This window comes from Perca fluviatilis, chromosome 1 (genome assembly GCF_010015445.1).
Source record: "Perca fluviatilis chromosome 1, GENO_Pfluv_1.0, whole genome shotgun sequence".
NCBI classification, from domain to species: Eukaryota; Metazoa; Chordata; class Actinopteri; order Perciformes; family Percidae; genus Perca; species Perca fluviatilis.
Window position 1 is genome coordinate 24,608,859 of NC_053112.1, and position 12,904 is coordinate 24,621,762.

General features: G+C 39.3%; 1 protein-coding gene across 6 annotated transcripts in view; it reads left to right on the plus strand.

Annotated features, from left to right (window-relative positions):
* grin2bb (glutamate receptor, ionotropic, N-methyl D-aspartate 2B, genome duplicate b) overlaps window positions 1-12,904 on the plus strand; it is a 115,555-nt gene that overhangs the window by 62,895 nt on the left and 39,756 nt on the right. For all 6 annotated transcript variants that reach the window (XM_039810448.1, XM_039810440.1, XM_039810488.1 and 3 more), the window contains exons 4-5: window positions 5,825-5,968; window positions 9,086-9,356. In XM_039810448.1, the coding sequence (XP_039666382.1) occupies window positions 5,825-5,968; window positions 9,086-9,356 (415 nt within the window). The remainder of the gene's footprint in view (window positions 1-5,824; window positions 5,969-9,085; window positions 9,357-12,904) is intronic.

Here is a 12,904-nt window from a genome sequence, read left to right on the forward strand (position 1 = left end):
TAGCACAACTCTTGGGACTATTGTCATCCGCAGATTAATACACATGCTGCTCTACGGAGTATTTACAGCAACATCATGGTATGTGGGATTGACTCAAAATAAGATACAGTGTCCATGTTCATCATAACGAAGGAGCTTGTCACCCAGTTCAACAGTGTGGCTCATTGGTGTATTTTAATAGTCTTTTGAGGTCTGTGTCGCACAGAGTAATAAGCTATGTCAGGCTTTGGCTACACAATACTTGTTCAGCTCAAGTCATTGTTGGTTTTGGTCTTTTAAAGGGATTTGTTGACAATAAGAAGAATAAAGAGTAGGGATGGGTCTCGAGACCCGGTTCTATTAAGGACTGGTTCCAAATTTCTCAAAAATCAATAAGGTCCAAGCTTATCAATACTGCTATCGAGACTAGTGGATTATGTAACGTTATGTCTAAAAATAGATACGTGCGCAAACCGGAAAAAATATTTCAAAAATGATATAAATATCAATAAAAATTAACAATCCCCATCCCTAATAAAGATTACCACCAGCTTCATCCTTTAAAGATGGGAAAAGGTGTCTGTATGGTGAACAGAAGGATTGTGAACATGGTTATAGAAAATGACTGGATCCACAGATGGATTAATAATGTCAGTGTAAATTATATGTAGCACTCATCTTTGCAATTCATTTAAAAGCACGTTGAAGCTGAAATGCTCAAACAATGGTTGAAGTGTGAGGTTAGAGTTGAATGGTGCATTAGCTGTCGTTCATGCGTGAGAATACCTTCATTACCTTCTCGAACAGAGCAGAGTGTATTTACTGTCAATGTAGGTAAAACATCAGGTTTCAGCCTGAGTGCACACATAGTCTCATTCCCCCCTTGTTTCCACCACTGCCAATCCCCCCACCCTCACTTGACACTGTGATGTTATTACCTCATTACAGTGAAAAGTTGGTAACCTACCATTTCTGTCATGTGGGTAAAAAAATGGAGGAAGGGGAAGATGGGCTTTGATCTAGAGTGGACTTAGCGCATCTAACTCGAGGAGTGCTCAGCCTCCTGTATGACTAATGTGCATGACTGATTGTGTATGTGTGCATGTGTATGAATGCAGATGAAGATGAAACATATACAGAGTGTAGAAGTGCATGCAAGTGTAAGATGTTCTGGGGGGCACATGTAAACAATCACCTTTAATTTAAAGTTCAAGACAAATGAAGTGAAATAATTGATTAAAAAGTGTGTACTGTAGTCCTCACTAATCATGCTGTGACGTGTGCAATGTCCTTGATTTCACCTAGATTTTAATCACATTCTGTATCAAAACTGCAGAGTAAGTAAACAGCAAAGATGATGGACTTAAAGGGGAGCTAGATTAGAATATTGATAATACTGTCTGTGCATTAAATAATGAGCAACCTTTATCGAGTGGAATAAAGTGATTTAACACAAGGCTCAAAACCTGAGAGTTACAATACAATTATTGCAGAGACATGAGTACATGATGACTATAACAGTCAAGGATGTACCACTACAGTATGACAGGATGCGGCATCACAAATATATATCACATATAGCCCAAATCAATGTCATTACCAAAGAAACAAGGACAAGCTCACAACAACTAGTCACATTTACTCATACAGTACAACCACCAAGCAAACAAAAATGACGTAAAACACAAATAAATAACACAATCAGGATTCAACAGGCTTCCCCACAGATTGTAGCCAAGCTGCTGGGCATAAAAGCACATGCCACCACACACACTCAAAGGCACAGCCAGGCCACTGCATCTGAACATAATTTAAACCAGCAGCAATGATCTCAAGCAAGCAATAATCAATAGCTGGTGAAGTTACTAAACAATCCATTAAACTTACCAGAGCTGCTCATCATTTCAAGACAAAGTTCATCCTGTTTACTTTGAGTTCAGTGGCATGCTTATACAGTACATTGGTGCATTTCAGATCCAATAAAAGGTCCTTCTCAAAAAAGGCTTTGCCAGTAAATCCGCCACCAAATCCGATTCTTCTCCTCTTTCAGCCATTGTGCGTAAAAACAACAGAGCTAAGTAAAAGTCTAAATAAAGAAATCTAAAGCACTACGTCTAAAAATTGAAACGTCATGAAAGAAAGTCTAAATAAATCTTAGAACTTGAACCAATGCTACATTATGGGTTGGCTGACTGCCTCTCAGATAATGCCACATGCAAAAATGCCAGGCAAGCTAGAAGGCTCCGGCGTGTCAAAGAATACACCCAATATGGCAAACTTGGAATCTTAATGGTTAAAGAAAATGACAGTTAACAACATTATCCCCATTTGCTTCAACAGCTGAAGGATTCACTTGAACTTCTGAAGACCTACCACTGTAGGTATTTCACCCGGAGACAGCACAGGGGGTAGATATTAGATTAAAGCTCTAATTTATGTGAGCTGCACTGGTACCAGCGCAACTGAGGGAGAGAGTAGCAATGAAATAATGTTAATAGACTAATGGGAAAAAACTTTGTAAAATACATATAGCATTAATGAAAACATATATGTATATGAAAATATATTTATATAGTCCAGCCTGCTGGCCCTGATGGCCCACCTCTAATATTTACACATTATACGTTGTTCAAATAGGTAAACTTTATCAGGTGTATTTCTAATCATGCTAGGAGCATGGCTCTAGGCATGGCAATGTCGGGTGGTCGCTCGCCTGCTCGGACCACCATTTCTTTGGTCCACACTGAAATATCTCAACATCTATTGGATGGATTGCTATTACATTTTGTACATGTTTGTACTGTACATTTTGAGACATACATGTTCCCCGTAAGTTACACCTACGTAGAATTTGCCTTGATGAATGGTGCATACATAAACAAACATATTAAACATAAATAAGAAATGAACAATAAATACAGAAACAGAAACAAATATATACAAAATAGCGTGCAGAATGCAAAAACTACTGTATATAGTATCTGTGTCTTTTAGTGACACAGAAATATGAAACCTTAAGCTGTCCTACGGATCCTTTTTAAAGAGATTTTTGACTATTGGACTGACCATTCAAATGATTTTAAACAACAGTCTTGCTTCCGGTGTTGTACTGGCAACATTCAAGCACGCAGTAGTTCAACCTTTAATTAAAAAAATCCAATCTGGACACATTTAGACCTATAATTTTAGACCTATATAAACTCAGGAAAAAAAGAAACGTCCTCTCACTTTCAGCTGCTTTTATTTTCAGCCAACTTGCCAACAATGTTTCACAGACGTGACTAACAGAAATGGAAAAATGTGTCCCTGAACAAAGGATGGTCAAAATCAAAAGTTACAGGGAAGACATCCTCCTCCCTCATGTGGTACCCTTCCTGCAGGCTCATCCTGCCATCACCCTCCAGCATGATAATGCCACCAGCCATACCACTCGTTCTGTGCGCAATTTCCTGCAAGAAAGGAAAATTAGTGTTCTGCCATGGCCAGCGAAGAGCCCGGATCTCAATCCCATTGAGCACGTCTGGGACCTGTTGGATCGGAGGGTAAGGGCGAGAACCATGCGGCCCAGAAATGTCCAGGAACTTGCAGGTGCCTTGGTGGAAGAGTGGGGTAACATCTCACAACAAGAACTGGCAAACCTGGTGCAGTCCATGAGGAGGAGATGCACTTAATGCAGCTGGTGGCCACACCAGATACTGACTGTGACTTTTGATTTTGATCGTTTGTTCAGGGACACATTTTTCCATTTCTGTTAGTCACATGTCTGTGTAACATTGTTAAGTTTATTTCTTAGTAGTTTAATTTTTTTATGTTCATACAAAGTTGTATGCATGTTGAGTTGGCTGAAAATAAAAGCAGTTGAAAGTGAGAGGACTTTTTTTGCGGAGTATATTTCTAACTCCTGTTTCTGCAAACATTTTAGAAAGAGCTGTTTTCTAGACACATCACATTCTGGAGGTGTTCCAGTCTGGTCTTAAAGCCCTTCACAGCATTGAGTCTGCACTTTGAAGGGTTTTTAATGATCTCTTATTAGCCACTGACTCTGGGGATTCTGCCATTCTTATGCTTTTAGATCTCTTAGCGGCTTTTTCTGCATCCTCCTCAGCACCTCTCCCTTGTGGAGTTCCTCAGGGTTCTATTCTTGGGCCAGTCCTCTTTTCCATTTATATGCTCCCCTAGGGTCCATCCTCAAAAGTATGCATTTTATTTCACCTGTACGCTGACGACACTCAAATCTACCTGCTTTTGAAACGGAAAGATGCAAACTCCTTAAAGCCACTGTTGAAATGTCTCAAGGACATTATATGGTATTACATTTCTTAAGCTTTAATGAAAGCAAAACTGATTTGAACTAGGTGGTAACTGTTATTCAATTTATATGGACCTGTGTTCCCTGGTACCATATATGAGGTCTACTGTGAAAAATGTGGGGGTGATAATGGATAGTGATTTTAAATTGGACAAGCAGATATAATAATTTTTTTTGAAAGGGTTATACATGCTTTTATTTCAATGAGGCTTGACTACTGTAATGCCCTTTATGTTTATGTAAAGCAGGCTTCTCTCTCATGCTTGCAATTGGTCCAGAATGCTGCAGCTCGTCTTTTGACAGGAACACGCAGATGAGAGCATATCTCCCCCGTACTGGCCTCCCTTTACTAGCTCCCTGTACGTTTCAGAATTGATTTCAAGATACTATTGTTTATGTGCAAAGCACTTAATGGGCTAGCTCCAACCTATCTCTCCGACCTATTGCAACAATAAGTCCCCCCAAGGTCACTCAGGTCAGCTGACCAGTTGCTCCTTGTGGTCCCAAGATCAAGGCTGAAGCACAGGGGAAAGTCAATGTCACCATGGGTTCGGGGCCTTGTTGATGAGGCTGACTGCAGAGGGGAAGGAACTGTTTTTATGGTGTGAGGTTTTGGTCCTGATGGACCGCAGCCTCCTGCCAGAGGGGAGAGGTTCAGACAGTTTGTTGTAAATATTAGATGGATCTGCTGCAATCTTTCCTGCCCGTGTCAGCGTTCTGGAGGCATACAGTCAATGTAAACTATTCTGTTAATGTAAACATTTACTTCTTGAGCAATTTAGACTATTTAACAATGAAGTACGACCATGTTCAATCATGAACCAACACCTCCAGTCATCTCAGTCACCTTTCAACAGTATGTTTCACTCTGGACACACAAAGAACCCATGACATGATGCTGATGCCATGTCGCCTCTGGTCACTAACACTCGTAATCCGTCTTGACTTCTCCCGATGAGTTGCTTGGCAGTTTTACATGGGGGATCGACCTGCCCTTGAACAATCCATAGCACCAGACATCGAGGTCCTGGAGTGCCAAGAGCTCTTCTTACTTTGTCTCTTCTTTCTCTCTCCTTGGAGACAAATGTTTTGACAGAGATGTCGGTCCACACATTTGGTACTCTACATTAAATATCATTGAACCAGGTGGCCATCTTACCTGTCATGCTCTCTGCCGCATACTAAATGTGTTGTCATAGCTTTGATAGGGCTCCTTGATAATAAATGAGTCACCTTGTCTATGTTTTGAATATTCATAACTAGTGGAAAAACCTTCTTTGACCTTGCACAGAAGTAAAAGTATCTGATTAAAACATAAATACAGAAGATAAATATGTCATTTTACTCTATATTCTTTAGTTCAGTTACAGAGCATACACAGAAACTCCTATCTATAAACGGAACTATATTAATTCCTGAGGCTTGCAGTAGCTGGACAATGCTCTACAATCATCTGTGCCCTACCTTCCAGTTCTCTCTCATGCTGTGTGACTCATGGCCTTGTTTGCTGATTGGCTTCTTGTCTCTGGTTTTCAGGACGACCACTCCATGTTTTTCCAGTTTGGTCCGTCCATCGAGCAGCAGGCCTCCGTCATGTTGAACATCATGGAGGAGTATGACTGGTACATCTTCTCAATAGTCACAACATACTACCCTGGCTACCAGGACTTTGTCAACAAGGTAAATAAACAACATAAACATTAAGACATACATGTAATAGACCGTTTGTTGAATGGTTCGTTTGTTCACCCGTGACTTGCAAACCGCCCCATGAACAACTCTTTTGTACTGTATTTTTTAATACAGTAAAAAATTGTTTACTGCTTATAAGCATATACCAGTAGGTGTGTATGCACTACCTTTATACATTATAAACTACTACTAAAATTACAAAGAATATTATCTGCAAGGATATATATATATATTCCTTTGATTATAGTGTACAGCTAATGGCCGTACATTTTTTCAACCATGGATTCAAATGAGAGATTCACTATTGCTCTGGGTCCTGGGTATATTAGGTATTGTTACTTTTGTCTTTTGGGAACCCATTATAAGAGGCCTGACATATACGGTAGTTTTCATATTTTTTTATTTATCCCTTGATGAGATGTGTGTCTTATCTAAAGTTTTCATTTATTTTGGTGTTTATTTAGCTCGGACTATGCACAATTGATGACAAGATCCTAACAAAAGCCACTATTTCTGAGGACTTGATTGTCTGGTTTTGAGCAGTGGTGGAATGTAACGAAATACAAATACTTTGTTACTGTACTTAAGTAAATTTTTCACGTATCTTTACTTTACTTAAGTAGAATCAGTAGTGCATACTTTTGACTTTTACTTTGTTACATTTTGCAGCAATTATCTATACGTTCTACTCCACTACATTTCTACAACGTTCCGTTACATTTTCGTTACATTTTCTGATCAATATTTCCCCCTGCCAAAACGTCTTCCTGACCGTCACACGTTTGTTTCACCAGTGAAGTTTGGTTGCCATAGATATATATGGGGCACCACCGATCCTTCATCAACTTCCAAGCCGGCTCCGGTGCTCCAGAGCCCGGGCGCAGCGCTGCTGACCCTCGGTAATACAGCCTCCGGTAAAAGTGAAAATGTTGGTTTTTTATTATTCCCGTTTTTAAATCATAGTTGCCATCTATTTCTCTCCACAGCGTTGTTTACTTCTCTGCCAGGCTGCGTAAGACGCGTTCATATCTTATTTATTTGGCGGGACCGCTTCACATCTGCCTACCCATTTCTGCTGCTTCACACACTTTATTTGCTTACACTCCCATGGTTAAAGGAAATAAAACCGTATTAAAATACATCCATGAATAAAACCAAACGCATTCCGATTCTAACAACATATTTGTTTTATGCTGGTTAGGATAGGAACTTTTTTTTAAAGCCAGGCCTTGTTTGTGGTAGTGGACAGTATGGATACTGTCGAAGCTAAGCATCCAAATAACTGAACCACCCCTTTGTAAATCACGGGTCGCTAGACACAGTGGCCCTCACTGACCAAGGTGCAAACTAACGAACTAATTTAAACCTAAACCATTTAAAATGGTAATATGCAAATAAGATTAAGAGAATAAATTGTTATGCAAGTACTTTTACTTTTAATACTAGTACATTTAAAATCAGGTACTTTTTTACTTTTACTTAAGTAGGGTTGTCATTGTGGTACTTCTACTTTTACTAAAGTAAATATGTCTCTGGTTATTTGTACTTTTACTTAAGTACTGAGATTCAGTACTTCCTTCACCACTGGTTTAAGCCATAATTTCAAGCTTTTAAAAATGATATGGTTTGGCGAGTTCCATTTTCTGATTGCTCTAATGGAAAAGGCAGAATGGCCGAGTATGTCTTTTTGAATGCAGCCACTCAGTGAGGCTTCAGCCTCCTTATCTCCAGGGCTTAGAACAAACTCTGTAAAGGGGATGGTATGAGATCCTGAATAACTTTGAACATCAGATACACATCTGAAAAGAATGAAAAATTATTGAAAGTTAGCTAATGCATGTTTCTTAATAATATTGCAGCAATGTCAGGGTTTTTCCTTTGAACAAAGTTAAAGCAACAATCTGGTTTAAAATAACAAAAATCATATATTAATCATCTAAATGGAGGTCATGAAAAATTATATTTAGTGCCCATGGTCATTAGCTTCATATTGAATGTAAAGAGTCTCATATCAGCTGGTATAGTTTACTGTACTATATATCTGCAAAATGTTTAAAGGTATTTTGAAAACAAACTACTCAAAGCCTTACTGAATTAAGCAGCTAGAAAAGCATAAACCACTTATTAGAAGCATATTAAATCTATAGTGCGTAGTTTCTGTCGCCCTCATGAGGATGTAATGACAACAAAACTGTGGCACGTCCACATGATACAAGCCTTACATGATCACACACGCGCCCCCACCCTCCTCCATGCAGTTGCTAGTAGCCAAGGAGGACATGGAGGATCAAAAAAACATGATGGACTCTTCAGAAGAGGTAATTATCTTCACTCGAGCTTCTGCGCAGGAAAGTCACCGGACGACACAATCTTCTGAACATAGCCATACTGAGAAATACAGAGAGAGTTTTGTGGAGCTGATAGTCTTAATTAGCTTTGTAGAAACTCATTTGGCAATGGCTTGAATGTAACGGACATCCATTAATACCAAAAAGTTACGCACTAAAGCTTTAAATCCTACAGTCTCTCGCAAGCAAATATCAAGCACACGTATAAGATTCAAGGTTTCTTTTTCTTCTTTCAATACAGAAGAAAATTAGTGTTGTAATGGGATATGCTGCGCACAAAATGCTTTGTTCTGCCTGTTACTCAACCTGTATGGTATAACTCCCTTTGGATTGATTCCTTTAAGATACAGCTATTACTTCCTCTCTCCCTCTGCAACACAAAACAAAAATATGCCTTTCATCTAAATGCCACATATAAATTAAGGATCCAGAATCCTAAAATCACTTTTTGCTGGCTGCACATAATCTGTAATTATGCCTGTGGTGTTGTGTTCTGGGTTTACAAGTTCCCATGGAAAAATAAAATAGACACTATCTCCATGAGAGTTTCCTCTGTGTGTATGAGGATATAGCCTTAAGATTTTGGAAAAGAGATTACCTAATCTCACTCTTGCTGCGTCCTACTCCCAAGGGATGTGTAAAGACAGAACAGTTTTGCAATCTGGGAGCTGGAGGAGGAGACAGCTTTGTCTCTTCTTAACACCTGTATGTGTGCAGCCTACACCTTTTGAAAATCACATTTTCCTTTCCTATCTAGGTCCGCAGTACCATCGATAACAGCTTTGTCGGCTGGGAGCTAGAAGAAGTCTTCCTACTGGACATGTCAGTAGACGATGGAGACTCCAAGATCCAAAACCAACTAAAGAAACTGCAGAGTCCTGTAATTCTACTGTACTGCACAAAGGAGGAGGCAAGCACTATCTTCGAGGTGGCCCATTCTGTGGGCCTCACAGGTTATGGCTTCACCTGGATCGTGCCCTCCCTGGTGGCTGGAGATGCAGACCACGTTCCCTCTGTCTTCCCTACAGGTATATCCAAACACGAGGTGGTCTTACCATTTCAGGGCTCAAATAGAGATTTCACATGCTCAAAGTATCATACCATTGCTGAAAAAAATGCTAATTAGGGTTGTGTAGAGAACGCTCATTAAGTGCCACGTGTCAAATTTTAAACATTAAGCTACCATTGCCAAATTAGTTATGATGCTTTGTTTTTAATCATAGCGTAAACAAATAACACCAAAAGACCTCTCTCTCTCTCTCTCTCTCTCTCTCTCTCTCTCTCTCTCTCTCTCTCTCTCTCTCTCTCTCCCTTAATCACAGTTTTCAAAATTGAGACCAGTTGACTGGAAATGATCAACATCCTCAGAGTGATTTGTCCAGGTGTTGTCCATAAACATACCCTGACAGCTTTAGTGATCTTATCTGGAGTGATGAGGTCTTGAGCACTGTTATAGTTGCAGTTATTCAGTGTAGCTTTTAATAATGTGCAGCCCTGTTGCCCTCTTGACGCTTTGTGCCATCAATCATTTTTCTTTTTACTTATAAACAGTTCCCTTTAACGTCCAACCCAGGGCAAACGATGTAAAATGTAATGTAGATGCTGCCAGGGATGCTCTTGTTTCTTAACAGTAGTTGTACTTCTCTCAGAATTACATCTCACAAACCTTAACAAGTTGGACTCCAGCCGGGGACCTTTGTTGCATTTGATTCCCAATCTCTCTGCCCTAATTTCATCTCACCGCCTACGGTCCTTTCTCAAGTGAAAGGCACCTAATGTTATGAAATTCAGTGTTTCTGCTATCAATTGCACACATTTAGTCACTTTGGGTTGTCAACTAATTTTTTAGAGCAACAGAGTAACCCTAGGTTACCTTAGATAAATGTTATCCCAAAAGGTTTCAAGCAGGTTTACAGATTTTGAATATGGTAAAAAGAGGGCGCTGGTACGGAGTACTCGGTGGCAACTCTGAGTTTTAGTATTTGGAGAGAAAAAGTTGGATCAGTGCATCCCTAAAAAATGTTGTGGCACTTCCTGAATCATAACATTTTTGGAAGTCCTGGGGAATACCGTAGCCTTGATTGTGCAATAAGACTGTCAGTCAACATATCAGTATATTATATAATTGATTCATATGAATATAATTTGTTGGTACTTTGAGTTTAGGCATATACAGTATGTACAACTTAATAAAGTATCCCACCTTTGCTGCATGTAATGTACTGACAGACAGAGAATCAGGTTCATAGGTCAGACGTTAAAACCTTGTCAGGCGGCGACGGCAGTACAGTGCAGACTTACTTTATATATATATATATAGCAGTGTCTTTATAAAATAAATAAATAAATATGAAACCAGAAATCAAGTTGTGTAATCTTCATTATCTCCGCGACACTACAACCCAGACTGGTTTCTGTGTTTTAAGCTTGATAGCTAACAGCTTTAGCTTTTCTTTTGTATTTATAGTCATATAACAATGTATACATTCATATAACATTAGGGTGACCATATTTTGATTTCCAAAAAAGAGGACACTTGGCCCGGCCTCGAGACAAAAATTCAGACAGGCTTAATTAATGGTTAATGAACATGCTTTATTATGCCTCGATGGTGCAAAAATAACTTCTGTAATAAAATAAAATCTGTAACAACCTGTAACAAAATAATATCTCTCTTTTAAAATAAATAAATAATATGAAATAAATATGACCTCTTCTGTGTTAGAAAATCCAGCTACAACAAAATATGTCTTAATACCTTTTCAATGTAATAAGATAAATAATAAAGACACACAAACAAAGTGTCTCCCCTGTGTTTTCTGACCACGGTGGGAAAACTTTAGCAGGAAACGCTGCAGCATTTTGTGTACAATGCTGCTCCGCTGTCTGCTCTAGTCCCTGTATGTGCGCGTTGCAGAGCCGCCCACAAAGCAGCCGCTCGTGAATTACGTCACACAACAAAGTACCGTAGTACACTGTGCAAAGCGCCACTCAATTTAAGTACACGCGTAATAGACCCATGAAAAACAGTGAAAACCGGACATTTTCATGAATTTATAAAACCCGCCCGGACCCCCCGGACAGTACGTAAAAAGTGGACATGTCCGGGCAAAAGAGGACGTTTGGTCACCCTATATAACATCCCTGCAGCATACTGTACATATTCTGATAGCCTAGGTTGTCCTCACAATTTAAATTGATTGTGCATAACAGGGTTAAGGAAACCAGGCAAACCAAAGATTGGAAAAAATGGCTAAGACCTCAGAGGGTTAAAACCTGAGGGGCCAGGTTCGAACTAATTTAAGTAACTCCTCTGCTTTAGTGTTGGAGAGCAAAACACTGAAATCTGTATTACATTATTGTGTGGTAAGTTTAAAAAAAAAAGCTTTGTGTTAAAATATTTGCATATATGCAAATGTTCTCCTGTGTATTTGCACTACACTGTGCCAGTCAGTTGTAGGGTACATACTGATTTCTGTTAAAGTGCCCATATTATGAAAAAATCACTTTTTCTGGGATTTGGGGTGTTCTTTTGTGTCTCTGGTGCTTCCACACACATACAAACTTTGAAAAAAATCCATCCATGCTGTTCTGAGTGAGATACGGTTTCTGAATGTGTCCTGCCTTCAGTCTCCTAGTGAGCTGTTCAAAATCGGCTCAGACTGTGACGTCACAGTCCGAAATGAGCTGGCTAACCACAACCGTTAGCTTGTTAGCATTCTAACCGTTAGCATTAGCATGTTAACGCTAATGCTAACGCTAATGCTAACGCTAATGCTAACGCTAATGCTAACGCTAGCATGCTACGTCGTTCTCAATAGCAAAGCATTGCTACAACACACACAAGTTCACCATAATCTACAAAAGAACTACTTACACGTGCGCCCTCATTTAGAAGTCTCCCAGCTAATCCTGCCTTGTAACTGACCAAAGTTGGAGAAACAGGCTTTCTTTTACTGTCTCTAGAGTTAGCTAGCTGACATGCTCTACATCTGAGCTACTGAGCATGTGCGAGTGCAATCAAAGATAGTACAGAAGAAGAAGATGAAAAGAGGTCTCACTCTGTAGCTAAAACAGAGACCAGGTGAAAAGAGGATCTGCAGCAGTGAAAGAGAGCTGTGCAGTACAACAAAAATATGGTGTTTTTTGAAAATTAAACCATGTAAACCTATTCTGGTACAACCTTAAAATACAGTTATGAACCTGAAAATGAGCATAATATGGGCGCTTTAACCTCAGGTAAGTGAGTTCATAATTTGTTATATAGTTTATTTGGTCATATCTGTTAAGTTTGTGTCATTTTATTCTACAATATCTCACATAAATATGAGATAAATGTGGACTGACAAGCTTTACTTTTATATTGTGGCCATCAATTCTAATAATAGTCTGAGCTTTGACCTCACTGGAGTCCATCATTAACAGAATTTCCAGTGATGTTGTTTTGAAAATATTTCTCCATGGAATCGGGTCAGGCAGAAAAGAGACTCCTTTGTGATTTTACAGTGGCTGTCATTTGCCCCTTTCCCCTTTGTCACCAAGCATGTTTCAAGCAGTTTTTTTCCAGTAACCAGAA